The 25,889-nt window shown below is 37.1% G+C and overlaps 3 protein-coding genes across 7 annotated transcripts in view; 1 reads left to right on the forward strand and 2 right to left on the reverse strand.

Moving 5' to 3' along the window:
* Window positions 1-746: 746 nt before the first annotated feature.
* Window positions 747-3,273, reverse strand: LOC140789749 (FCS-Like Zinc finger 10-like). Of its 3 annotated transcripts, none has more exons than XM_073139559.1 (3): window positions 3,096-3,273; window positions 1,377-2,324; window positions 747-1,259 (listed from the first exon to the last, which is right to left on the reverse strand). In XM_073139559.1, exons 2-3 carry the CDS (start codon window positions 2,282-2,284, stop codon window positions 1,115-1,117), a joined length of 1,053 nt encoding a protein of 350 aa, XP_072995660.1. In that variant the 5' UTR covers window positions 2,285-2,324; window positions 3,096-3,273; the 3' UTR covers window positions 747-1,114. The 3 variants fall into 3 exon arrangements, with proteins under 3 accessions (XP_072995660.1, XP_072995659.1, XP_072995658.1); XM_073139558.1 differs by having other exon boundaries at window positions 2,860-3,112; XM_073139557.1 differs by lacking the exon at window positions 3,096-3,273 and having other exon boundaries at window positions 1,377-3,089.
* A 1,417-nt stretch (window positions 3,274-4,690) lies between these two features.
* LOC140788965 (uncharacterized) lies at window positions 4,691-9,542 on the forward strand. Of its 2 annotated transcripts, none has more exons than XM_073138522.1 (2): window positions 4,691-6,335; window positions 9,324-9,542. In XM_073138522.1, exon 1 carries the CDS (start codon window positions 5,084-5,086, stop codon window positions 6,332-6,334), a length of 1,251 nt encoding a protein of 416 aa, XP_072994623.1. In that variant the 5' UTR covers window positions 4,691-5,083; the 3' UTR covers window position 6,335; window positions 9,324-9,542. The 2 variants fall into 2 exon arrangements, with proteins under 2 accessions (XP_072994623.1, XP_072994624.1); XM_073138523.1 differs by having other exon boundaries at window positions 4,943-6,330.
* A 729-nt stretch (window positions 9,543-10,271) lies between these two features.
* The window catches only part of LOC140788639 (uncharacterized), a 34,396-nt gene continuing 18,778 nt past the window's right edge, over window positions 10,272-25,889 (reverse strand). For both annotated transcript variants that reach the window (XM_073137986.1, XM_073137987.1), the window contains 11 exons: window positions 21,593-21,697; window positions 20,329-20,560; window positions 19,057-19,404; window positions 18,272-18,373; window positions 15,854-15,997; window positions 14,680-14,768; window positions 14,057-14,139; window positions 13,790-13,905; window positions 12,661-12,746; window positions 11,006-11,105; window positions 10,272-10,555 (listed from right to left, as the gene is read on the reverse strand). In XM_073137986.1, the coding sequence (XP_072994087.1) occupies window positions 10,490-10,555; window positions 11,006-11,105; window positions 12,661-12,746; window positions 13,790-13,905; window positions 14,057-14,139; window positions 14,680-14,768; window positions 15,854-15,997; window positions 18,272-18,373; window positions 19,057-19,404; window positions 20,329-20,560; window positions 21,593-21,697 (1,471 nt within the window). In that variant the 3' untranslated portion in view covers window positions 10,272-10,489. The remainder of the gene's footprint in view (window positions 10,556-11,005; window positions 11,106-12,660; window positions 12,747-13,789; window positions 13,906-14,056; window positions 14,140-14,679; window positions 14,769-15,853; window positions 15,998-18,271; window positions 18,374-19,056; window positions 19,405-20,328; window positions 20,561-21,592; window positions 21,698-25,889) is intronic.

Here is a 25,889-nt window from a genome sequence, read left to right on the forward strand (position 1 = left end):
GTTCTGCTTTATATTTTATCACTTTATTTCCCTTGCTTGTCTACTCTTTGAAGAATGTAGTCTATATGAGATTATAATGATATGTTACAAACTATTCTTAACATGAAGCTCACTGTGTGATAACTAAAAGATTGGGAAACTGTTATTAGTTTAAGGCACGCAGTGAGATGTTTTGGATTTATGCTCGTCAGCGTTGATGTGTTGTCGAACCATGTCGCCTTTTCGCCCATTGTTTTCCTTGAAAGAAGCCAACTTTGGAATCTTTGGAGCATGTGTCAGGAGTTCAGGACTGCAAAGGGTCGGAGCTACAGGACAACACAAGAGTCCATCTTCACAGTTTCTTGGGTGAAAAAAAAATGGATTTCGAGGAGATTACTATGGGTAAGTTTTTGGTACCATCCATATGGAGATATTAAGATCTGCAAAGTTTCTAAAGTTAAAAGAGTTTTGTTAGGATAGTTGAGAAAGAAATACTCTTCTTAGGTTTGAAATTTTAAAATCACCAACATAGCCTACCAAGATCTGTAATCATAGCAAACTATTCCATTGATGTAGAAACATTGAAGTTTTTCAGATGCAGAAGGTTTCTGTTATGTGCACATGTACATTTGAATGTGTGGGCTTTGCTTCTAAGAGAGGTCTTGTTGTATGATAGCACAAGTTTGTTTACATTGTCACAAGTTCAAGTATAAACACACACCACCAAACTATTCCAATTTGGAATAAAGCTGGAAATAAACAAGACATCACCAAACAAAAGGATGATATTATATTGGAGTTGTTCCATATTGATATAGTTCATATCGAATGAGTTACACTCTCATTTGGTTCATCAACAACCATGAGATAAAAGGAAAATGAAGGCCATAAAATGGCGATTGCCTCTTCATTCAGAATAATAAGTAGAACGAAAAGGTTTACACTAATTCATATTTTCTTCGGCCATATTAACCTAGGAAGGACTCTTAACAGACTCAATAATGGCACACACACATTGCTACAAAGCAAACAGCTGAATGTACACGGTGATCATTCACGGCTGCGAGAAATTAACATAAACAGCTCTTAGGATATGAATGATCAAGCTGTTCACCTTGGCTTTTCTTTTTTGTGCTTAGTGATTGATAGGTTGGAACAGACAATCTTCAGAAAAGAATGGATCAGGAGAACTAGCAGAGTCTATCATGCACTCCTCTTCCTCAGCCTCCTCAGCAATAAAATTCTCCCTGCATTCTGAGCTACAGAATGCTTTCTCGCCCCTACAATGTATATGGAAGAAAGAATTAAAGAATTCCTGTCAATCGATTCAAGCATGCACTTAAAATGAGAGCCCATTAATAACCAGAAAAAAATAGAAACCTACAGTAATCACTTACAGATAAATATAAATATCTTTTCCTTCTTTCAGTTTTTTCCTGCAAGAGCAACAGAAGCTAAAAAGATCATTGCAGGGGTAGAATGGCAGATCCTCAGAGGACTTAACAACCCTAGGAAAGCCTTCCTTGCCTTCCCAATACTTGCCGCTACCCACAGTTAGTGACCTGCTTATGTGAGTCTCCAATATGAGATCTCCAAAAATATGAGTAGTTCTTGGGTTAGGACCATGAGAGATAATGCAAGTATAGTCCTCGGATTGTGGAATGCTACTCATGGACAAAGGGCTTATCAATCCGTCAGAAATATAATTTGGCACTAACATTGCAACCGATGATTTCGGCACATCATCGCAGTTCTTAATTTGCATTTCAACTTTATCAGAATCTAACTCCATCTGTTGTTGACCCAATTGAGAACAAGATCTAACAGGTGCTTGCAAGCAAGTATTATTGGCTTCAGATAAGAATTCAGGAGTTACTACTGAAGAATTACCTGGGATGACATCAAATTGGGGTTTGGAACCTGGGATATTAGTCTTCAATTCTGATCCCAAAAGCACTTTCTTATTATGAGAAGCCATACCCTCCTCATTGAGAGTATCCACCAGGCCAAGCCCCACCCTGCTGGCATCCCAACTCTTTGGTTGCCCACCAGGGCCTGGTGATCTAGGAGATCTAACACTGCTGCTCCCAATGTTGCTGAAGAATTTGTAGTCTAGAGGAGAGGTAGGGCTCCAGACTGAATCAGAATCCAATAATCCTTTGGTGCTCAACCTCACAAGCAGAGCAGGGAACCTAAAAAGCCCACTTTTTTGTGCAAGAGATTCTGAAGAAGAGTTCAGAACTGAAGACATTATATCATCTTTAGTTTGATCCTTCTCAAAAGCCTTTCCCATCTTCCTCAGCATTACCTCACAGTAACCCCTCCAGAAATAAAACAAAAGGTCCCTGAAAATAAACATTAAATTAGATTGTATCACAATGAAATATGAGGCAAAAAAATAAAAAACAACAACAATTAATCTTATCTAGAAGTACTTTGACAAACGATCATGTTATCAGGATACAAGGCTACTTAAAAAAAAGACTAAGATAAAATTACTCCAAAGATGTTAAAAAGAAACAAAAATCAACGACAAGAGATGAATGATACTGAGAGTGAGAGACGAAAAAGAAAACGAAAAAAAAGGTTGTTACAAGAGCAAGGGAGCTTCATGTGGTATTGGGTCTATGAATGTAACCCGCAGACACCCCACCACCATTACATTCATGAGATGGCATCAAAAGAGAAGACAAAAGTTAACACATTGATCAAAGTTGCAGACCATTAAATCGAAAACCTCATAGAGAAGATCCATCAAGAAAGAATCAAGAACACCATGAGTCAAAACTCGCAGAAATCAGTGAAACTCGAAGGATCAACATTTGTTTCAGCAGAACAAACCTCTAATCACAGCGCAGTACAAAGAAAAAAGAACATCACCTTGTCATTCACACCAAAGCCCAATACGATGTGACTCAAAGATTGCACCATAAAAGGCCTAAGGATCAAACATATAAATAGCAACAACAAAAAATGAAGAAGATTTTCTGGGGTTTCCAGTGAGAAAACAGGAAACCCAGATGACCAAAATCCACAAAATGTCCGATAAAAGATGAATTTTTTTTTTTCTTTTCATACAAGGATGTGGGTATGTGGAAGAATGGAAGAAACCAGACCTTGTCTTTTTCTCCTTACTTTACTACGACTTGTTAAGATGGGAACCTTTTGCACTTTGGAGGTAACCCTGCTGATACTACCACTAGAAATAGGCTTAAATTGGTGTGAAGCTTTCACTGGACTCCTCTCTCTCTCTCTCTCTCTCTCTCTCTCTCTCTCTCTCTCTCTCTCTCTGACAAGTTGTGAATGTCTTTGAAGCATCAATATGAGCGACATGTGTCACAAATGCAACAGCAATATTTCACACTATTTGCGAAAATATCCCTCGGTAATAATTACTTGGGTTGAATATATTTTGACTAAACTTACCTTAGCTCTCACCTTTTTTCTTTTCACTATACCATCTTTTTTTTTGATCTTGTAACTATCTTCATTCCTCTATTCTAGATTAAAAAATAATACTCTAGATTTATTTTAAAAATTATTTCTTCTGTCATTCATCTATTTTATTTCACAAACTAAAAATTCTCATTAAATTTTTCCATCTTCTTCTTTCTCTTACCATTACTCAATTATGTATTATATATCTATAAGAAATAAGAAATACTTTAATTTAAATTTATATATTAACTTAGTAAATAAAAAATTTAAGAGGTAAAGTGATTTTTATGTAAAGTACAAAAGTAGAATAAATTTAATCTTAATTATTTACATCATCTTATCGTTGTCGGATTGGAGCATATAGAAAGTTTGCCTAGAGAGAAGGAGTGAGTTAATTAAAAGTAGACTAAGTAGCAATTAGTGGTGGTTGTGACCCTGCATCCAGACTAATCGCCATTAATTTAACGAGACGAAATCCGTGATAACAGAGATCTCGTTACATATCCTCCGTTCTTTTCAAAAGCGACGGTAGTGATCAGTCCGTCAGTCCATGATTGCTACCAAACAACGGTCGTCGTTCCCCACCGCTCGCTCTGTGGTGGCAACGTAACGTATTAATTTTTACAAAGGAACAAAATTTAATTATGACCTAATCTTAGAATAAGATGGGGAATAATAATAATAATAATAATAATAATAACAATAATGCGTGTAATTGATGAAATTAATAAACTTTGGTCAAAACATTGAAAGCGATAGAAGAAGGTGGGTGGCCAGTCTGATAATAACGTGCAAGGGGGAGCAAGATTATAAATGTTCCATTTGTCAACAGTAAAGTTATTAATACCACCAACTATTATCAATTACACCTCTTAAGAGATTAAATAGAGTCACAAATTTATATATATATATATATATATATATTAATTTTAATTTTGTCGCTTTGAGGTGACTCAGCTTTTGATGAGCTCCGTGCTGCATAAAGCAGCGGCCATGTGGCACAAAGGAGGCTCGTATCGCAACGTAATCGGACGGCGGAGAGAGCGCGCTCTTGATCGAGTTGTTGGGCTTTGGGCGGGCCGTATCTGCCATCACTGTGGGCTCCAAAAGCAACGCGAAGCACGTGCAGAGGTATACACGTGTCGCCCCCTAGGTTACTTTCTTGTTTTTTAAAAGCCTCAAGCAATCAAGCATGTGTAGGATTTAGGAGGGCCAATAAGGAGACATTTACCATCTTAACTACTGGCTTCCAGCTTCCCCAGTTATTACTTCTGTACCACTTAGAGCTAAAGCCTTAGATTAAGGCGAGAACTTAGTCTCTAAAACCATGGGATAGGGCCCACCGTTTAAGTTAATCCAAAAAACAAAACAAAAAAACTACCCAATGATGCAGGGTGTAAGATGCAAAGTTTTATTTTACAAATATAACCGAATTGTAAGTGGTGATTTGCAAAAATACCGAGTTAGCCCGATCCAACCCGGTCACCATGACGAGTCGGTGTGAAACGAGTCTCCTCACCAGCCCTCGCCTCCTCCTCTATCTCTTCCCACTTCCCAATCCCACCCACCGGACCGCCGATCTCCACCAATTAGAGATATACTTATACCTATTCCTTCCTCGGCTCCCCTTATCCGACCCTTTATCCGACCCCTTATCCTCTTACAGATGGACGATACCGACGACGACGCTCGATATCCTCCCAATCCCTATCCGCCCAAACACCGATATCTCCCCCAGAGAAACCCTAAGTTTCATCCTCCCCAATTCCTCCGCCCTTTCCACGATGAACACGACAACAACCCTATCGACCTCGATTCCGACGGCGAGGAGGAGGAAGAGGAGGAGGAGGAGGAGGAAGAGGAGGAGGAGGAGGTGGAGGAAGAAGAGGAGGAAAGAGAACGCGGCGCCGATCGCAATCGCCGATACCACACAATCAACCGCGACCATGACGACGACGACGATGATGACGACGTGGAGGACGAGAACAACGGCGGTGATTCTGAGGAGAGCCGTGGGAAGAGGCGGCGGCTCGATAAGTTCGCGCTAGGGTTCGAATTCGCCCCTCGCGTGGTTCCCCCCGCCGCAACGGCAACGCCGGTGAATCTCCGTGGCTCCCCCGCCGCCGATTGGTCGGAGGAGTCGACCTTCGCGCTTCTAGAAGCGTGGGGGGACAGATTCGTCCAGAACGGGAGGAAGAATATCCGATCAGAGCAGTGGAGCGAGGTGGCACTTAGGGTTTGCCAGGGGTCGAAGGCTTCGCGATCTGAAGCCCAGTGCCGGAACCGACTCGATACGCTCAAGAAGAAGTACAAGAAGGAGAAGGCGAGGTTGATGGATCCGAATTCCGTCCCGAGCGGGAGTGATTGGGTTTACTTCAAAAGGATGAATTCTTTAATGTCTTCACCATCTCGGTTGCCACAGGCGCAGGTGCAGCAGCAGATGCCGCGTCTTCCTTGTGGCGTCGATGCCGGGGAGTACGTTTTTGCCAGCTCAAACGCCTACTTTGATGGTAATGATGAGATGCGTGATAGTCCTGGGGACACCGCGTCAGAGGAGGACGATGAGGAAGATGAGGATGGTGATCAGTCGGATGGGATGCCACCACCCCGAAGGGAGAAGGGATTAGGCGGGTCGGGGTCATCCTTCGGGGTGCTGGCAGATTCGATTCGGAAATTTGGGGAGATATACGAGAAGATGGAGAGTAGTAAGAGGCAGCAGATGGCAGAGCTGGAGAGGATAAGGAAGGATTTGCAAAGGGACTTGGAGGTGCAGAAGAGGCAGATTTTGGAGAGGGCACAAGCAGAGATAGCAAAGATAAGGGAGGAGGAGGGGGAGGAAGAAGATGAGAGAACAGATGATGATGACGATGATGGTGATGATGGGATGGATGCTTCTGTAGAGAATTTGAGCGGGTAAGGTATGATCAGTTCAATCTTATTTGCTTTGATTTTGCACTCTTTTAGCATATAGTATCAGTGATCTTTCTGACATTGCTGTCTATTTAGGATTTTCTTGAGGTTATTGAGTAGGACTGCTGAAATAAGTTAATGTTTAATTAAACTCTACACATTTCAACAGGACTGCAAATGTTGATTCTTATTGTGGCTGCTTTCCATCACCTATTTGTTACCAATAGGCAACATAGATACGGGGATTAGCTTTCTGCACTATGCAAAAGTTTTAATTATATTGTTGTTTTTTACCACCTATGGCCTATGGGTTATCAACCTTGAGATTTACGTACAAGGACCTAGACTTATGTACATACAATAACTTTATTTGTTATAATAGCATAGTTTCATGATTGGCCATCTTGAAGAATTCTATTAGAAGGCTATATGCGAAGAAAGCCGTAGTATTTCTATTATAGAAATATAGACCAAAATATCGGATATTAGAATGAATTACAATGTCATATTGGTTTATCTGTTGTGATTTTGGTCAGGGAGATCATTCTTACAACTAAGTTTAGCTTATGGAAAAAGAGTATATTTCTAAAGACTGACGATGCATTTATGGTAATTGCAGTTTCATGCTATGGGTCAGATATCTTAGTAATAGGTAGACTTGGCTTAGATCCTGGATTTCTGAAGCTGTTACAACTTACAAGTATGTGGAATGCTCCAAGGTTACTGAGATGTCATTTCATAGTTTGTATATAAAACAAAAGTTGTGATTATTGATTAGGATCTAGGATTGGCTTCTTAGCTTTTCTTCCCTTAGAGTTCTATATAGCTTCAAGCTACTTGTTACAAACCTTCTATTTTTCCAGGGCTTGTGGAAAAATTATTCCTATAGATTTATCTGTATTTCATGCATATCTAATATGTTACAAATGATTTTTAAAGTTAATTGTCCGTTGCTGAAATTACTCTTCCCTAGTAGGTTAAGGTGAAGTCTAGGGTCTCTCATAGAATATAGTGGATTATGCTTGGGGGTCGTGTTACAGATACTCATAATGAGGGTATTCCTGACAAACATCTTTTAGCTCTTGGTGCTATCCAAGTTCAACTTCCATTTTGTTTGGCCAAATGAGTAAGAAAGTTTTTAAAAAGTCAGCAATTTAAGGAAACAAAAACATGGAAAGAAAATTTTTACAAACATTTGGTTATATTGTTTGAGGCTTTCCATACCAGTTTATCAGACTTAAATGTATTGAAACAATACAAATATGAACATCTGAAATAAAACATGTTTTCGGGCATTTTTGAGTTCAATATGTATACTACCATCAGAACTAAGGCTATGAAATGCTGCCTATTGTGGACTTCATTTATTATATGCTGGTTATGAAATTATGTCCAGTTGAAATTTCAAACTAAATTCTAATCCTCTAGGGGTTGGTTACTTGACCTATTATAAACTCAAAATAGAATTCTTTCAGGGAACTTGAGAACTTATGTGGCTCATTGGCAGTCAGTATGTTAAAGATGTTGATCTTATGGTTCACATGATCAAACCATGTTAAATGCCTAATTCTACGATTGAAAGGAAAATCTTAAATTAATCTACATATGCCTTAGTCCTCTTGTGCATGCTTAGTGGTCCATCCTTCAGGATTGGTACGCATCCAAAAAGGAGGAGGATTGTTTGGGTTGGATCTTAACATCAGACATAAAGCTTTCTTTAACGTGAATTCTTACAGGAGAAAAAGTCTTGGGCCGAATCAGTTGGTTGAGATACAAGATGATCAGTTAATTGAGATACAAGATGTTTCATCATTGTACAAATGCTTAATTACCCTTAAATTAAAAAGCTTTTAGGAAATTTAACCAAAAGTTGATACAGTAAATACACATGTTCCTTATTTATCTTATCTCATTAAGCTTTTCACCTAGGAATTGAATGACTTGTTAAAGAATATTTAATCTTCGGAAGCTGTATAGCTCACCTGAGTTGGAAGAACTGGATGATTTTCTACAGTATGTTTAGTAACCATTAATTAATACAATGCAATAAGTCCAATAATCTTTATCCAAAAATGTCTTCTTTACAAGGAAGGTTGCCAAGGAAGATCTCTTAGATATTACTACATCAATATTTTCTTTTCACTTCTTATTTCCTTTAGTTGTTTCTTGTGCTTGAGATAGTCCATTACTATAACACTCCCATGTTCTTTACATCATTTTCCTTTGACATTTCGGAAATTACGTTATATCTAACTTAATTTTGAATAAGAATTATGTCTGAATATTCCAGAGAACTACTTTATTTTAGCCTTTTAATCAACCTCTTTCTTAAGTTTGAATCCTTTTATCTTGCTCAACATCATACTTGATGTTAGAACTTCGAATTGGTCACCCATAAATCCATAATCCAATTATAATGGCTGATAGTTACCATAGGAATCATACATATGGTAGAGTATAGTACTTGCATATGTTTATCAATGAAAATCTAGGGTCATTAAACATTCCTGCTAGTTTAGCTTGTACTTGCATATATTTTGCAGTTATTCAGATCAGGACAAGAGTCTAAATTGAATCATCTATATTTTAGCTCCAGCTTGTACTTACTTGTTCAGTATCACTTCTTCTATGATCATTGAACCAATTTTCTTCTTTTAAGTTTTACAAGCACATCTCAGAAGGCACACGGAGCTAGCATTTTAGCTTGATTGACAATTGCATTTGGAGCTTATCATAATCGTTCATGGCAACTCCGGTGGAAGTGTCTGTCATGCTTTGCATTGATATAATCTCTATGATCTGGAGTTGTTAAAAGATATTACTTATCTGCCCATTTATTCTTTTTGAGAGGAGTTATTTGGCTGTTTAATTGATTTAGTGACATCATGCTCATATTCTGTCGACTAAATTCAGATTAGTAGGTGACTCCCGTTGAGGCATTGCTTTTATTTCAAATTTTGATCTGAGGATATCTGTATTGTAATGATTTTTTGCAGGAACTTGATGGGGCTGACAGCTTTCACGCTGATAATTGAGCCAATGTCAATTTGATTGTTGAGCCTCAACGATGCAGGCACAAATTGAACTCGACTTCTAGCATACTTGGAGATTGTGGAAGCCTTGTATTTGTCTTTAGTAGTAGGTAAACATATATAAAAACGATTTAACTTAATGTGATTTGCCTGACTTCTATGTCAATCTATGTTATTCTAAAATAGTGTTGTTTGTGGTTTTCTTTTTCTTCATGGTTGAGCTGTTTGGACTTAGAAACAGAAAGTTTACTAACAACATCCTACAACATGACTAGCTTCTTTTATCCCCCCGAAATGTGAAAATTAATGATGTATTAATTTAATCGATACCGTTAGAATTTATATTCAGAAACTCTCATAATACAACATGGACCTCTTTAACACTATCCTATATTGCTACAATACGGCTCTTGCTTCTTGCAGTTGGATCTGCGTATTTTTTATGTTAGAACTTTGTTGCAGCCCATCCAACGCGGAAATGCTCTACTAGAGTTCTTGAAGGCATAGAACCTGATAGGAGGCTGCTAGCCCTAGCCCTATCCCTAGCCCTAGCCTGTGCCTGTCTGGCTTTGCAAACAAAAAATATGCTGAACTGTTCATCCAGAAAAGAGAAGAAGATGGCAACTTGTCATAATAATGACCGCATATCTAATAATATTTTTTTAAAAAAAACCAAAGAATACTAGCCGAGACAGCACAAAATCCATGCACCTTGCTGGGCGGTGTTTGCCAGTCTTCGTGCAGAAAACTAACAGTAAAACTAGAAGAATGAGCATTTTCATGTTTTTTCTTTTCGTTATTCTTCTTTCTTTTAGCTATCATCTGCAATTTTATGTTCCCAAAGAAATTTTAAACGGGTTCCAACCCACTTCCTCTCACCAAAAAAAAACAACGAAAATAGAGAGACAGGGAAAAGGAGAAGGATGGGTATTTGCAGCAGCAACAAGAATATTTACAAAGAACTATACATGCAAAATTTTGTTTACAATACCTCAGTTTTCCTCCTTTTCTTTCTAGAGGGAAAACTGCAAGCTACAAATAGCACCCTATAACTCACAAAACTGCTGTTCTTCAGAAAAAAAAAAGGACTTACAAAACTGTTACCTCAGTTTACAAATGTAGATACAAATTTACATGTACTGAGCCAGCCATTGCTTGCACATATCAAGGACAGGTAGCGCATTTGCATGTAATGCCTGCACAATTATCACAAGGATATAAGAATTACAGAGCATAAAATATAATCACTAACTAGGACAAAATAAAATCCACCATTCTATCTAGAATACTAGTGTTCAAGCTATGTATGATGGTAATAACTTGCTTTTGCTTCTCATAAAAAGCAACACAACATGGAATCCCTGCAGTGTAAATTCCTGTTTCTTCCACTCTTATGGAGAAAAGATTCTGCTTCCTGCCAGAGCAACTCTAATAAGTTCCTTTCTCCATTTCTTGGATTCCTCAAGTGGCAAGTGGATTCCTACTAATTTATTCTGGTGAAACTTCACAGTTTTGTTTTAAAATGAAATGTTGGTATGGGTAGCCATCGATCAAATTCCAAATAGTAGTGGAATTGAAATAATAAGTACGCAATTAGGATGTATGTCTCAATAATGTTAACATAGTTGTAACAGTAATAACACAACCTGGTGGGCAACATATTGAACATCTGCTACACTTCCACTGCGAGATGCTATTTGAAAGGCACTTTTCAGACGACCACATACAACGCAAGCCAAAACTTTCCTTTAGACATAAAAGAACAAAGATTAGCAAGAAATGCCATCTAGAAATAAATGTTAAATATGTCAAGCTATTACTAGCATTTACCATTCAACAGATTCTCTAGAATAACCATAGTAAGTAAAAAAGCAATACTCTACACATCTTTGAAACAAACACATCCTTCTAGACAGATGTTTCTTACTTTAGCAATCAAGACTAGCACTTTTGCAAGTCGACATGGGAAAAATGAGAAGTGTGGCATCTATTCTACAGTATAGGACTAAGAGAGAAAAGGATATGCGAGTGTATGATAATAAGACCTTCTACTACCTCACAAACTAGAACAACATTCATGCAATGCATAGGAGAGAAAAAAGTGAGTTCCAATTGGGATACAAGTGGCTCCAAGACAGGAGGTTTGCATGCTATAAGTCAGCTTCAAGCAACAGGAAATTTTAAATAAGTCCAAAAATGTGTGCAAGAAAGATAATGTGTGTGTGTTGAATTATTATTAGAAGCCTTTGCATTGAAATTCAAACTGATTAGAGCAAATTGCAGGGAGTAGATTAGTATTTACTGCGAGCAGTTATATACTGAGTAAGGTAAATAAATTCAAAAGTTAATTAAACTTTGAAGCATCTTAATAATGCTCCTTTTTGAGGTTCATATACAGTAAAAGGAAAATAAAAGCTACAAAGGAGAATAGACAAAGATCCACTTGCACTTGCTTGACAATGGCACACCATTTTAGGCTTTAGAGAACTTTTAATTGTCAATCGCGTAATCAATATAAGGCCATATAGCAGGAGCCCAGCCAAAGAAGAAAGTGGTACACGTCTAAAGAGATAATTGGAAAATGCATATATGATGCAATTGAAATGAAACACAACAAGCATATATGCATATATGTATAAAGGAAGCTTGAGATAGTACATGCTTCAACTTAGTAGAGTATAATAAAAGTTGCATATAAATTTGAGGGGAAAAGTATATCCTAGACAGTTAGTTAATGCAATGACTGCTGAGATGCAAGCTTACTAAGCAACGTTCCATTCTAAACATGTAAATAAATCTAAGTTATTGGGAGTACTGTGGCGATTCTTTTCATTCATATATTAGAAAATATGTTGATTCCTTATTCACTTAAACTAACATAGACAAGAGCAATACACCATTGAATCAGATCTGTGAACTTCATTATAGATTAATCAGTATCAACAGAAAACACATTCAAAAAACCAATAATTGTTCATTAAAATATTCTAGGATTTTAATACCAGATCTACAACGTTGCTTATGCAAATGCAGTGCTGTGGTTTTACTTCACACATATCTTAGCACAACACAAATGTTCCATTAAATATCTCTATTATTCAGTTACTGCTTCATGTTAATTCTTGCAAGGAAAAGATGGAAATGCATTATGATATAAACAGCCTTGTCCCGTGGTGTTGCATGGTAGTTCCTGATTGGTGTTAGTTCGGAAAGCAACAATAATTAGTACTCTCCGCAAGAAATTTATCACAGCATAACACAATAAGTGTATCTCCTTTAAGAAAGCATAGTAAATTGATACCTGTGGCTGCTGATTAACATGTCTATCAGACGGTCAGGTCGTTCTTTGTGTCTATTAGCATATACATTAATTGCAGCACCTAGCACCTATTTGAAAGTACCAATTTTAAATAATAAGAATTCATCATATCAGATCATCATACAAGATATTATAAAAAATGAATAGCTGTATATAACTATGACAGCATCTATTTTCATTTTCATATTGCAACAGATGAACACATTACTTACTAAAACATATTTTAGGATCTCAATTGCTGGTGCAGTGAGACTCAAGGAAACAAACTTACGAATCATTAAATGCTTAAGTTAGTGTCACTGAATTGAATTTCACAACAGCATAATCTCATCCAGAAAAAAAATATACTAAGAAATAAGAGGCAAATTTGTGTTTCCTTTTCAATGTGAGACAATTATTACTAATTTAACATCCAGTAATGATGATCAATGCTACTAAGAAAATTCCCATTACTATTGAGATAGGGAAAAAAGTATTTGATGCAAGTACTTTCTGGTCCCAGTAGAAGTTCAATTACCATGAGAACTATTTAGTAGATGTTAGTTGAATACCAACTTTTTCCAAAATTATTATCCAATTTAGTTTTTACTTTTTTGTCAGAGTCGGTGTAATAACAAGAATATTTCTAGTACAACATATAAAAATTGCTCAAAAAAAATCTTTTACAGGCTTCTGTATCACTCCTGCAAGCACTGGTACCTAGATAACAGAAGGAGATAAATCGAAGTACCATCTGGGTCATACAATAACCTTTCAAAGGAGAAATTCCGGAATGTTAAAAGAGAAAGAAAAGTTCAGTCATACGATTGTTATCTCTGCCATAGCAAAAAGGCAAACTGTAAGTGTAGGGAGAACCATATTATGGGTATCTGTATTGTTTTAATATTTAAGTTTTAACTTTTAAATTTCAATGGCCTTAACATCTATTCACGTTTAAGATCCAGATCCAGATTCTGTTTCTTATCTAACAGAGAAAAGCTGATTCAATATTTTGTAACAATATAGTGAATGCCTAGGTACAGTCACGAGTACCAACTTTAGAGGCCAGAGAGGCATAGAATCAATTATGGTTTTCCACAACTCTAAATAATTGAAAACTAATAATCTCTACCTGATCCCAGTCATCAGCTTCTATTGTCCCTTTTATGTTCTTCAACAACTCTGTTAGTTGACCACCTTTTTTCCTTTCTGCAAGTGAAGCTGCTACAGCAGCATAGATATCAACAGCTGTAAAAAAAATGTAGAGATTTCATCCAATTAATGCCGGTACATACTGCCAGACATCCTATAACTGGAAAAACATAAGACAAACCATGTAGGAGCAAACATCAAAAACTAAGATTACAATGATAGCAGATGAAGATAATAACACAAATACCTGGGAGGTTAAACTCATAAATAACTCGGAAAGCCAGGTCAAAATACTTTTCAGCAAGGGTTTCAGCAACCACACACCTTCTCCTGTAAATCAGTTGAAGGCATCTGTAGTTAGCAAGAAAGGAGAACAAGATTCTTGAACTTAGTTTCAAAACTATACATCCATCTAGCAGAGCATTGTATGCGCTCTAATATGTAATAACAAAACTGAAGCATTCAGGGACTATCTGGAAGCTCTAGACAGAAAATTAATATGGAACTGTACATGCTCTAATATCTCTCAATATCGCATCTGATATCTTATATAAGTATGAAAGTTTGCACCAAGGAAAAGGAAAAAAGATTCACTCCTATTGAGTGACATATATTGTACCAATTATGTAATGCAAGGTAAATTTAATTATGAGCAAGTACATAGTCGATGAATCATAAGTCATAAGAGTGTTGGAAGTTGAAGCACTATCAGTGCTAAATTGCCACATCCGAATAAAAAATAAAAGCCTTTCAGTAGAAGGAAGATCCTTGTTGATACAATAGACTACACAAAATATTAAGGGAACTTCTCTTTTACCTAAGAAATACAAAAAGGCAATTGGAATATATCATCAACCAAAGGATACATACCTGAAAGTATCAGGATCACTTGGATTTCCAAAAAGGGAGTATTTCCATTGAGGTCCATCTGTATTGTTCAGGGATCGCACTACATCCACCTACAAAGTTTCAAAAGGTTTAAGATGGATCACAAGGCCAAAGAATACAATTATCACTGTTAGTAGAGAAGACAAGATCAAAGCCATTTAGCTAAGATGTGGTAATAACACCCCATATCAAGTATCAATTAAAGAACATGAGTCTAGATGTCAACCATTTGTAAGGGATGACATCTGTGATTGCCCACTAATAACATCACATGTATCAGAATCAACATATGCAATCAGTTCAGTCCTTCAGTTCAAAACTTCAGATAATCATGGCGAGCAATTGTTGTCAATTTATCATATTGAATCAGATCAATATTGTAGGTCTATTAACTAAGTTCTCTTTCTAATTTTATATTACTACAAGAGGTAAAATGGTGGAGTATATAAAATCTAGATTCAATCAGATAATACTCTATTCCGCCCAACCACTTAACACAAATGGTTGAGATCCTACCTCCCAGACCAAGAGGATGGGGGTTCAAATGCAAGGACAAATTGTGCTGACTGCACTGGAGCTGGCCCTTTTCTATGAGTTGACCCAATTGTCCAAATTATTAGAGAAGGGTGACCCCATTGTCAAAACCTATATGGCTATTCAATTATCAAAAAGAAAAAAAGATAAAAGAGATAAGATATAAATAATATCTATTACTTATTACAAACTTCTTCTCTTTATAGTATAACATTAGTTGTAAAATAAAATACATCACAGCATATATTAGTTGCTGACTCGCATATTACCTGAGGTTTATTGTTCAATAGATAAAAACTTATATATACTCCAAAATCGAAACAACCAGTTTTATAAATAAGTTTCCTACTTCTAAATCTTTGTATAGGTAACAAATTTGTGTTCAATTAAAGAAATGCTTTGCCAAAATTGATAACAAAATAAAACAGGACAATAATAATAAAGCTATCAAATGTACAAAACAGATCAGGCATAATGTGCTAGCGTAAGCAAGTAAAAAATCACACAGAAATCCATAAGCTCCAAATGTTTTTGGGAGTTTTATGAAACTTGAAAAGAAGAATTTGCTTTATTGTGACATGTCACCTATTGAAACATGTCACCATTAATGACAGACAGTCACCTGAATAGATACCCTAGCCGAGAACTTCACAATCATTTCTTCAGTTAACTTTTCCGAAGCACTTTTTCCACGAACTGTTTTTGACACCAACTTAGTGGCCTCAATTGTCTTGTGTCGTGCTGATAATGCTTCCTCAAAATGCATCTACGATGATCAAGCAGAATGGACAAAATAAAAGACATGCATATTTGCAGGAATATACAGCATAAAACCTTTAGCAAGTTGTAATGAAATTTACATAAAAATGTTTAACCTGACATAGACAATTGCTTATAAGATGGTAATGAGATCACACATTTTAAAATTTAATTTATTTGCTGGATGTATTACATTTTACATTATGTGTGTGCATCCACTACCTCCTATACAATCACTTTTCTCATTAAAGGCAGCCTGATATCTTCTTCATATTACATACTTTTACTAATTACAATTATTGCAAGATGGAAATTCAAGTTTTGTCCACAGCCTTTTTACACGGTTAACTCACAGACTGATATAAAAACTTAAGTTGTTATAGAAAACTAATTTTTATATATTTTATATTCTAATACTCACTTTAACTTCTAGTAAACTTGACTTAAATGAGTTCAGGTCATATATTTCGAATGACAAAAAGGCCAGGTATGGCTCAAACTCAGGACCTCTGTTTTGATACTATGTTAATAATTATTAAAAGCTTCAACCCTTTTAAAAAAATATTTTTTATATTTTATATTCTAACATGCACTAAAGAATAAATTTTATATACAATTTACCGCTCCAACTATATACATAAATGTACTGACATGTATGTCATATATCTGTAAGCATGGATCAATGAGCTCGGGCAGCACAGTCCTTTCTGCAAGGCACGCACTATGCCGGCACGGAAACAAGAGTCTGAACCAGATTTAATATAAAGCACACCAAGTTGTGTCAGCACCGTATAGTGCCACGTAACACCAAGGTTTATAACGATAGACGTACAAGGGATTATGTAGCCCCTAAGCACTAGGCGGATGCTTAGGCAAGTGCCCATAATTCAAGACGATAAAAAGATGAACAAATAATAATTAGAAAATAAGTTAAAATTAGTACGTACAATCTAAACAATATATTAATACATTCTTGTTTAGAACAATAGTTAGCTATTGGAATCCATTAGCTCATCGATATATATGATAATTTTAATTTTTAGAGTCAATCTATATATTAAAATATAATAAAAGATGTTAAGATGGGCACCTAGCAAGAACCTAAGTAGAGCTTAATTATATTTATTCTATCTAAGCAGAGGTCTAGACGTTAAGGCGGAAGTTTTTTAAAACAATGCACAACAAATATAATGTTGACATGTTGTCATCAGGGAATGTGCTGACAGCACATAAAACACTGTCAGTAAGTTCATGTATCTTAAGCTTGTGCTTTCATATATATGGGAAAAGCCAACTACTCCCTAGAAGTAACTAGAGATATAACTAATATGATGCATAGAATAGACAGGAAACCTATTCGTATAAGGAAAAAGAATTACACTTCATTGCTGTAATGGGATCATGGTGAGGAAGAACAAGAAAAGAAAGTACCAAAGCATCACTTAGATGCTCTATCAAATCAATCTGACAAAACTACAAGGATTTTGGTCTCATTTCTATAGCATAACATCAACAGTCCTAAGACATGAATCTCAAAATTACACTGATCAAGTTGGCCGTTCCTCTAGTAAGAAATTGTTGGATATCAAACTTCAGATCCACATTGTTCAAAATGCTTTGCATATCTCTAGTACTTGCATATTCAGACTCAAGTAAGTGAGAGTATTAATCATAATCAAAAGAGGTTTAAAAATCTCTCATTTATCAATCGCTTGATAAAAGGTGGGACATCTTTGAAGTAGTTCAAAATTTTCTACTTGTCAACCTTTCATGTTTTATATCACAATGAGTGATGGGATTCTGGGATCGTCAATTCAAATGTCTAGAATAGTTTGTCCACTATGGTGGATCTCTATTCTATTCTCTCTCTGAATATGCTCCACATTAGAGGTGTAGCGATGCTCCAGTAAAAGAGATGAAATGTCAAGAAAATACTTGTCGAAAATCCAGAATGGACAAAAGTACAAGATATCACATATTTATTGACCATAATGTCCAAGAGCAGCATATATCTGCATGACAAAAAACTGAACACCACTACATTACCTCTGCAATCAAGTTCAAAACACAGGAAGCTTATGGGAAAGCAAAAGGATAAATAAATATGAATCTAAATGTATATGAAGGAAGTTGACCGATGTAAAATATGAAGGTGAAAATACACCAGGTATACTAATAAACAATCAATACAACATGGATGGGTCTGCATGTGCAAAATAGGGTAAACCATTTGATGGTAAGAAGAGAAAAAGTCTTGCCATTATAGATTTAGAAGTTATACCTTTGCATGTTCCAAATGCTTTATAGCTTCCTCTTGTGAAGAAGAATTCATAAATAACTGTATACAACAAAGACCAGCAGCAACATGGTCTCCTTTGATAACCTGGACCATTATGTTTCTATTAGACACTTGCAATTGATGCTAAAGCAGACAAGTCTCAGAACTGAATTCATGGCACTGTACAATGACTAAGAACATTAATGTAGAAAAGATTAACTCATTCACAGGATAAACAAGGAGAGCTGAAGAAATGTTCTGATGTGAGATGGTTTTAAAGGAGACAGATCATGGCCACAGAACAAAAAGAGATTCTAAATTTCCATTAACTTTTTCTCTTCAGATTTGCAACATTCAAGGACATATTTAATTGAACATTCAGAAGTCCAGATTTGGCTGCCCATTTAAAAGTACTACCAAATAATATAAAGCAAATAAAAATATAAGAAGAAATGTATTATGGCTAAGACCACGTACGGTGAAACTCTACATCACCCAAATCAACAGGATTTTCAGAAGAAAGTAACTTGACATAAAATGTGCATTCCATTGATTACCATAAGTTGAACCAATATAAAAAGAAATGCCTCATTCCATGTGTCATGAGATGGATAAGTCCAAAAAATAAACTTTCATTTAATATTCTCTAGCGACATGAATATCTAGTTCATGTCAGGAGAAATCAGAAAAAAGAAGGCAAAATGAAATGAGGATGAACAAAGAAAGATGCATATAAGGATTACAATAATTAAAAGATGGATACAAGGTTTGGAGAGATAATAAAGTACCAGAAATTTGTAGAGATAATTAAAATGGCGATGCATTTCACAGTAGTTGCATATACGGGTAAGAGCAGCATTTATAAACTGGCTCACTGTCACATCTTGTGATGACAATGATGCAATTCTATCTGATATGATGTTCTCCAAAACAGCTATAGCCCCATAACCAACACACAAATCACATAAATCATCAATTGTCCCATAATCATTTGCCAAAGGATCAGACCGTTGAGATGATGATGAAGGTGGTGCTGCCGATTCTGCAGATGGCTGAGGGGATGGGAAGAATAGTGAGCAAGCATCACCATAATGGCCATGCTTGAACATGAATACAAGCACTTGTGGACGAGCATACTGCAAATTATAAACATAGATAGTGTGACATTTGTTAAAAGAAAACCTAATGGCAAGTAAGATCACATGCTAAATAACACTACCACAAACAGAAACACAAGTTATATAACAAAAACTAGAGAAGAGAAGCAAACATGTCATAGACTAGCAGAGCTCCACAAATGCGTGCCAGTGGCACACATGGGAATGCTATAAAGATGGTGGCATGGCATGGTACGTGCCACTAGTATGGTCATCATTGCATAATAGAACTATGAGGAAAAAATTATAAGACATGCAACTATTTTATCTCTAATATTTTGGTTGTCATTCTATTCGTTTTATGTCTAAGTGACTTTAACTGCCTTAATGTGCTTGTCATCATGTATCTGTGAATCACACTCCAAAGCAAGGGAACTTCCTCGATCCCAAGTGAAGAGGCAAAAGGATCACAAAAGCATATGGCACAACAAGCAGTGGGGTAGGCTGCACTTTGGAACATTATCTCAGGATAGCAAAAGGGGGGAATTTGTAAATAAGATGATCTGAGAAAATGATTCATATAGCCAATTGCAAATAGTCGGGAGCCATGTGACTAAGCTTGGTTGTGATTGTTGCCTTGCTGGCAAAGCTCAAGCAAGAAAGGGCTTGCCTTAAAATCTACAGTACTAGTTACTCAGTAGGAAGATTTGATTCATTGATCACAGTTGAGCTCATTAAACTAGGAAGCAACCTTCAACAATCCACCTAGGCATGAAAATGCTCTCTTAACCTTTGCCTTTTCCTTTTTTCCCCTGATATAGATGAGGCAAAAGTTGGACGCCCAATGAGGGCAACCTACCACAAGTCTAGACCACATCTTATGAATGTAAAGAAAAATCTAGAATATTTAATTATTCCCTTTCAAGAAACTAGAAATCTCGAACAATTCAATTTGCAACTTACTTCTTGTAAGTAGTGAATACATTCAGCATATCGAACATTGTCAAGGTTGCTGCAAGGACCATCTTCAAAGTCTGAACTAGATGATACGGAACGACTATTAGTAGCTTCTCGAAACTGCCTAGATCTCTCAGAACGTGGGAATGTAGATGGCATATATAAAACATTAAGGTACGCATCCGCAGATAGAGAATCATCTAAAATTGTTGGTGCACTTCTTGCCAAGTGCTCATACCTGCACATGAAATTTCATATTGCATACGTAAATGACAAAATTTCACTTCGATAATGGAAAAGAAGGTTGAACTAGCAAATGCGGAAAGGCAATACCCTAGACATGCTTCCTCTGGAAATATCACAGTTACTTCTTCATGGGATAGACAATGTATCAAAGACGGATAGGAAAGATAATATATAACAATTATAAGTTGCTAAGAATTTAGACAGGATAATATTACTAGCTAAAGAATGGATGCGGAATTATGGATTAAACCTGCAGATATATAATAGGTTAGAGGTAAAATAGAACAATAAAAATATGTATACAAATTAGTGCTGACACTGATGATGTAACTTCCCCAAGAGTCATTATTGATCCTTGGAATGCCCGCTAGGATGTCATATCTTGTGAGAATTTTGAGCCTGAAGATTAAAATCCTAACCAGTCAATTTGAAGTTCATTTCTTTTTCCTTAGATTCAAATCCCTAAAACATCATAATGTAATCTAATGGAAAGATACTATTTTCTATCTGTTCCAGTTGAATAATTTGGCTATCAAGATGACTTTCTTCCTCATCAGACCTAATGCTTTCGACCTTTCTGTAGATGTTTTATAATGGTGGGACGGTCTCATGACATCTAACCTACGTTTGTTGTCAGAATCAGAAGGAAAATTTCTTGCATAGAAACAAAAGACAGTGAAAAATATCATGTGATTATTTGACAATACAGTTGTTAGATCGGAATTTATAGTTGTTTGACACATTAAATGCCAGTGGATGATGATCAACTAATCAGAACAAATCCCTGCTTCAACAGTCACAGTAGAATTTGTACAGAAAAACTGAAATATGACCAAAATGTGATTATCCAGGAGTCTCTGAAATTCACAGTGCACTTGTTTCAGGACATAGGAAATTTCTCCCCAATTTGATTGCAGAATATATTAGCCTCAAAAGCTCAATTTCAAACAAATTAACCTATTGTTTCTTGTTATCATATTAGCATTCATACAGAAAAAAAAGAAATAGAAAGTAATTCACTTACAAGGAACGGACAGCTGAAACATCAACTGGGGGACCCCCTTCCACAGTATTAATAATATCGAGAATAACAGGTACAGTGTCATCCTTAAATAACTGAAGAGCTTGCCTGCATACCATCAAAAGGCAGTTAATTTTCATTCTAAAAGTAAAAATAACCAACAGAATTTGGTTATACTGAGTTCCATTCACCTAGACTTTAACATAAGCCATATCTGATCTACTTGGGATCAGCTTTAGCCACTACCTATCCATAGGGGGTGTAAATGAGCTGAGCCTGAGCGAGCCGGATCTAACTTGGGCTCGGCTCGAAATTAATTTCGAGCCTAGTTTATTGTTTAGGCTTGGCTCGACTCAAATCGAGCCGAGCCAATTTGAGTCAGAGCTCGAGTCCAAACCTGATTAGAGGAGGAGGTTGGATGAGGAGGTCAAAGGAGTAGGAGGAAAGCAGTTGCTTTTAATAAATACTCCTTCAGTTGGTGAGATGTGCAATTGGAAAAGCCCACAAGGATCCAAGCATTAAATATACATTCTATTTCTACCCTCTAGCAAAAAAACAAACAAAAATCAATTTAGAGGATTGATGTGATAACATCTGCCCCTTAGTCTACTACTGCCACTCCTTGACACCTCTTTGAATCATCGTATCCCAAATTTAACCATGTGGCTACCAATATTAAGCCAAGAGGTCCGAGTCATCTTCCACCTCAGTATAGTCGTCGGCTTCCAACTACCGCCAAGAGATGCAGTTCGTGATCATCAATGGTAATGAGGAGAACCGCAAGCCCTTCTTCTCCGGCTCCGCCTCCACCATCATGGTGTCGGTCGACACTGTGGCATCCCCATCGTGCCCTACCTCGTCCGCAATCCCACCGCCTAGTCCGCTGCATGGCATGCCCCGAATCCACTGAACTAGCCGTGGACCAGCCGCGCTGCGACCGGGGAGGAGGACGAGGACGCGTGGGTGGCACGGGTGTTTTGTGGGGTGGGGTTGGAAGTGGATGGGACACTAATGTAGACTTGTAGATGGAGAGGAGGGAGAGATGTTTAGGCCTTTTTGTCTTTTTAGGAGTGTAAATGAACTTATCGAGCCAGCTTGGCTAGAAATTCAAATCAAGCCTCAACTATGAGCTCAGGCTCAGCTCAGCTTGAGCCAAGCTAAGTCGAGCCCGAGCCGCTCGTTTATTTTGACACCCCTACCTATCCAAAGCCAAGGTTCACCCAAGTGTATCAAATTTGTAGGCAATCTCAAGAACCATTGAATGTCATAATCTAATTCATGGCTCCTGTCAACATTATTTCTTCCAGAAGTTCCTAATCTGCAAGAATTTTGTGTACTTCCAATACCACCTCTATTCATCTCTGAAATCTCAATGTCAATCCTCTTTAGCCTAAGGCTCATATTTCTGACAATTCAAAACAGCATTCCCTAACTTCATCTACAAAAAGAATCTCAACTTTCCTATGTGTAACTGTTCTAATCCTGACCTCTCATTCTGTACATTAAACTAACATTGTAATCCTGGCTATTGTTATGCATTTCTTCTTTCTTTTAACCACACAACCCAACTGTAAATTATACAAGATTCAGGAATTGAATTAGACTGGAGCCACATAAGTGTCTACGGCACAAACTTAACCTCTTTTAGGCCTAGTTTGAACGCTGATTAAGGGACTTTTATTTTCGATTAAGGAACATTACTCTAGATTTGTAACCAAACATCAAATTATCTCTACTCTAGACTAAAAATATTGTTCATACTAGTTTGAATTTTATTCCACATATAAGCCCAACGATTAGACTAAAGTTGTTTCACATGTCGTATAAAAAATTCTCTCTTCACTCCTCCCACTCACCTATCTCATTTAAAACATATGATTAAAATTGAATGGGAACTTTTGATTTGAACGGGAAAATGGGCTAAAGTAGTTTTTCTCCTCATTTAGAATGACTTAGGCCTAAAGTGACTTTACTTGTTTACCCTTGACAAGACCAAACAGCAGAACCAATCATTTTTGTTAGGACCAGAAAAAAAAAAAAAAAAAAAAAAAAAAATTGGGTTGAGAGAAGAGGGTGCACGTGCTTTGCACGTGCAGCCCCTCCCCTCTCCCTCTCCGGTGCGCAGCGGGAAAGAAGGGATTTCATCTAATCCGGATCGGATTAGATTTGATCCTCATCTAAACTATAAATTAAACCCTAATTTCTTTTTCTCTCTCTCTGCTTAATACTGATAACCCCCCAGCCCTCTTCTCTCTCTCCTTCCTCCCTTCTGTCGCTTCTTCCTCACCGTCGGAGTCGTCGCCGTGGAATCGGCCAGCCGGAGCGTCGCCAGAGGAAATTGGACCCACCACACTCCTCCCCGGTGAGCCCTCTCTCATCCCTCTAGTTTAATTTAAAATTAAATAAGTAAATCCGAAATACCTAATTTGGGGGGGGGGGTTTCGGCCTCGTCGGCAAATCTGGCCGGCCGGCGGCTTCGAGTCGCAGCCGCTACCTCTGGAAGCGCCTTGCCGTTGGCCTCGTGCCGTGGGCAGTCACCGTTGGAGCCCTCGTGGCTCCGGTCGTCGTCGGTCATGGGATCGACCGCCGTTCGCGAGTTCTCCTCCACCTCGCGAGGACGGCGACACCGTATGGGTGTTGAGACGCCGGGGGTGCGGCCGGCGAACCTTCGCCGTGGCAGTCGCCGGCGCCTTCCTCCTTCTCTTCTTCCTTCTCTCTCTCTTCCTCTCTTTTTCTCTCTCTCTCTTCGGTTTGGGGAAGACAGACTCGGGTTGCCCGAGTCTGATCTTCTCTCTTTTAGTGTTGGATTCGGGTCGGGTTGGATCCGAATCCAAGGACCCGGTTCCATTATCTATTTGAATTGGGCCTTGGCCCAATCCATTTAAGAATTTTTTTGGGTGGGCTGCGGGCCAACTGCAGCCCAGCCCAATTGTTTTGGGCTCATTTTAGCCCAATTTAATTATTCTTAGGTTAAATTGTATAAACATTTTTAATAATTATTTTAATTAAAAATGTTATTGTTGTTTATTATTTAAGGTGGTGATTTTTAGTTCGTGGGCTAGAGATTTGAGATTTTGGTTGTCTTGCCTAGACTCAGGTGAGTGGATTCACTCACATATTTATTTTATTGTATTTCGTATTTTTGTCGGACCATATAAATTTTCTGTGTGCAAATTATTTATTTCACCCTTATATGTAAAAATTAAATTGTTACAATTTCTGTGTGCAAATCTATTTATTTCATCTGTACGTACGAAAATTTAATTGTTTTATTTCCTGTGTGCATTTAATTATTATATTCAGTGCATCACCATACTTCGTGCAAATATTGAAAAATTGTGAAAAGAAAAATAAGACTAGTATTGATACGACTTAGAGAACAGATTCCGTATAAATCGTTTGCGATTTTTCCGTGGTGACTCAAGTCTATCTGGAAGTCCAGGGGAAAGTCCTAAATTAGATCACTGCGGTGACTTTCTTAGGTGACTCTAGCGGGGTTAGGGAACAGTCCTAGGAAGTATGAGAAAATTTCCTAGGTGACTAACTTCTCTCAACGGTTAGAGGAAAAGACAGAGTGTGTTGATCACAGGGTGATACCCTCTGATGACCCTAACCGGATCAGCTATGAAGAAAAGTTCCGAGCGTCATCTCGAGGTGACTTCTAGTTGATGTGGATCCACAGGGTTTAGACCCATTGAGACATATGACAGTATAAATATCAAAAAGATGTTAATATGTTGAAAACGTGCAAGGTTACAAGTTGTGACATTTCTCTATTGTTATCATTGTTACTATGTAGAGAGCATGCCTATTGCATATTATGATGGATATTGTTGCTTTTAGTTTAATTTATTCAGCATTAATATGTTTTAAAATTTATTTGGTTCGAGTGGATTCCACTCACTGAGCTATAGTTGTTGGCTCACGAGTTCTATTGTTTTTTTTGTATTTGTTTATTTATTTCAGGTAATAGACAGCGGGGCGACTGAGCGTGATGTACCCGGATTCCACCTCCACTTAGGATTCACCTATTCACCCTTCCGCTCTTTTAGATTTTGTGCTTTAGATTAGAATATTTTATTTTACTTTATTTTATTTTAGAGACTCAAAAACATTAACATTGTTTTTATTTTAATTGCATTTAGTAATAAAATTTTAATAAAGCACATTCTTATTTTATTTATTTATCTTGTCATCTATACGTAGAGAGTATTGGTAAGGCTTCGTGCATCTCAAGCATATTGAGATGCATGGCCGGTCATGATTCCTATTTTGGGTCGTGACAATTTTGTACCTAAGA

This window comes from Typha latifolia, chromosome 5 (assembly GCF_019914945.1).
Source record: "Typha latifolia isolate L0001 chromosome 5, TyphaL0001v2, whole genome shotgun sequence".
NCBI lineage: Eukaryota > Viridiplantae > Streptophyta > Magnoliopsida > Poales > Typhaceae > Typha > Typha latifolia.

Coding starts and splice junctions, on each gene's coding strand:
- LOC140789749 (XM_073139557.1), bottom strand. CDS start 2,338: ATGTTTATTTTCAGGGACCTTTTGTTTTATTTCTGGAGGGGTTACTGT. Junction 1,260..1,376: donor AAAGATATTTATATTTATCT/GTAAGTGATTAC, acceptor TATACATTGTAG/GGGCGAGAAAGCATTCTGTA.
- LOC140788965 (XM_073138523.1), top strand. CDS start 5,084: ATGGACGATACCGACGACGACGCTCGATATCCTCCCAATCCCTATCCG. Junction 6,331..9,323: donor TCTGTAGAGAATTTGAGCGG/GTAAGGTATGAT, acceptor GATTTTTTGCAG/GAACTTGATGGGGCTGACAG.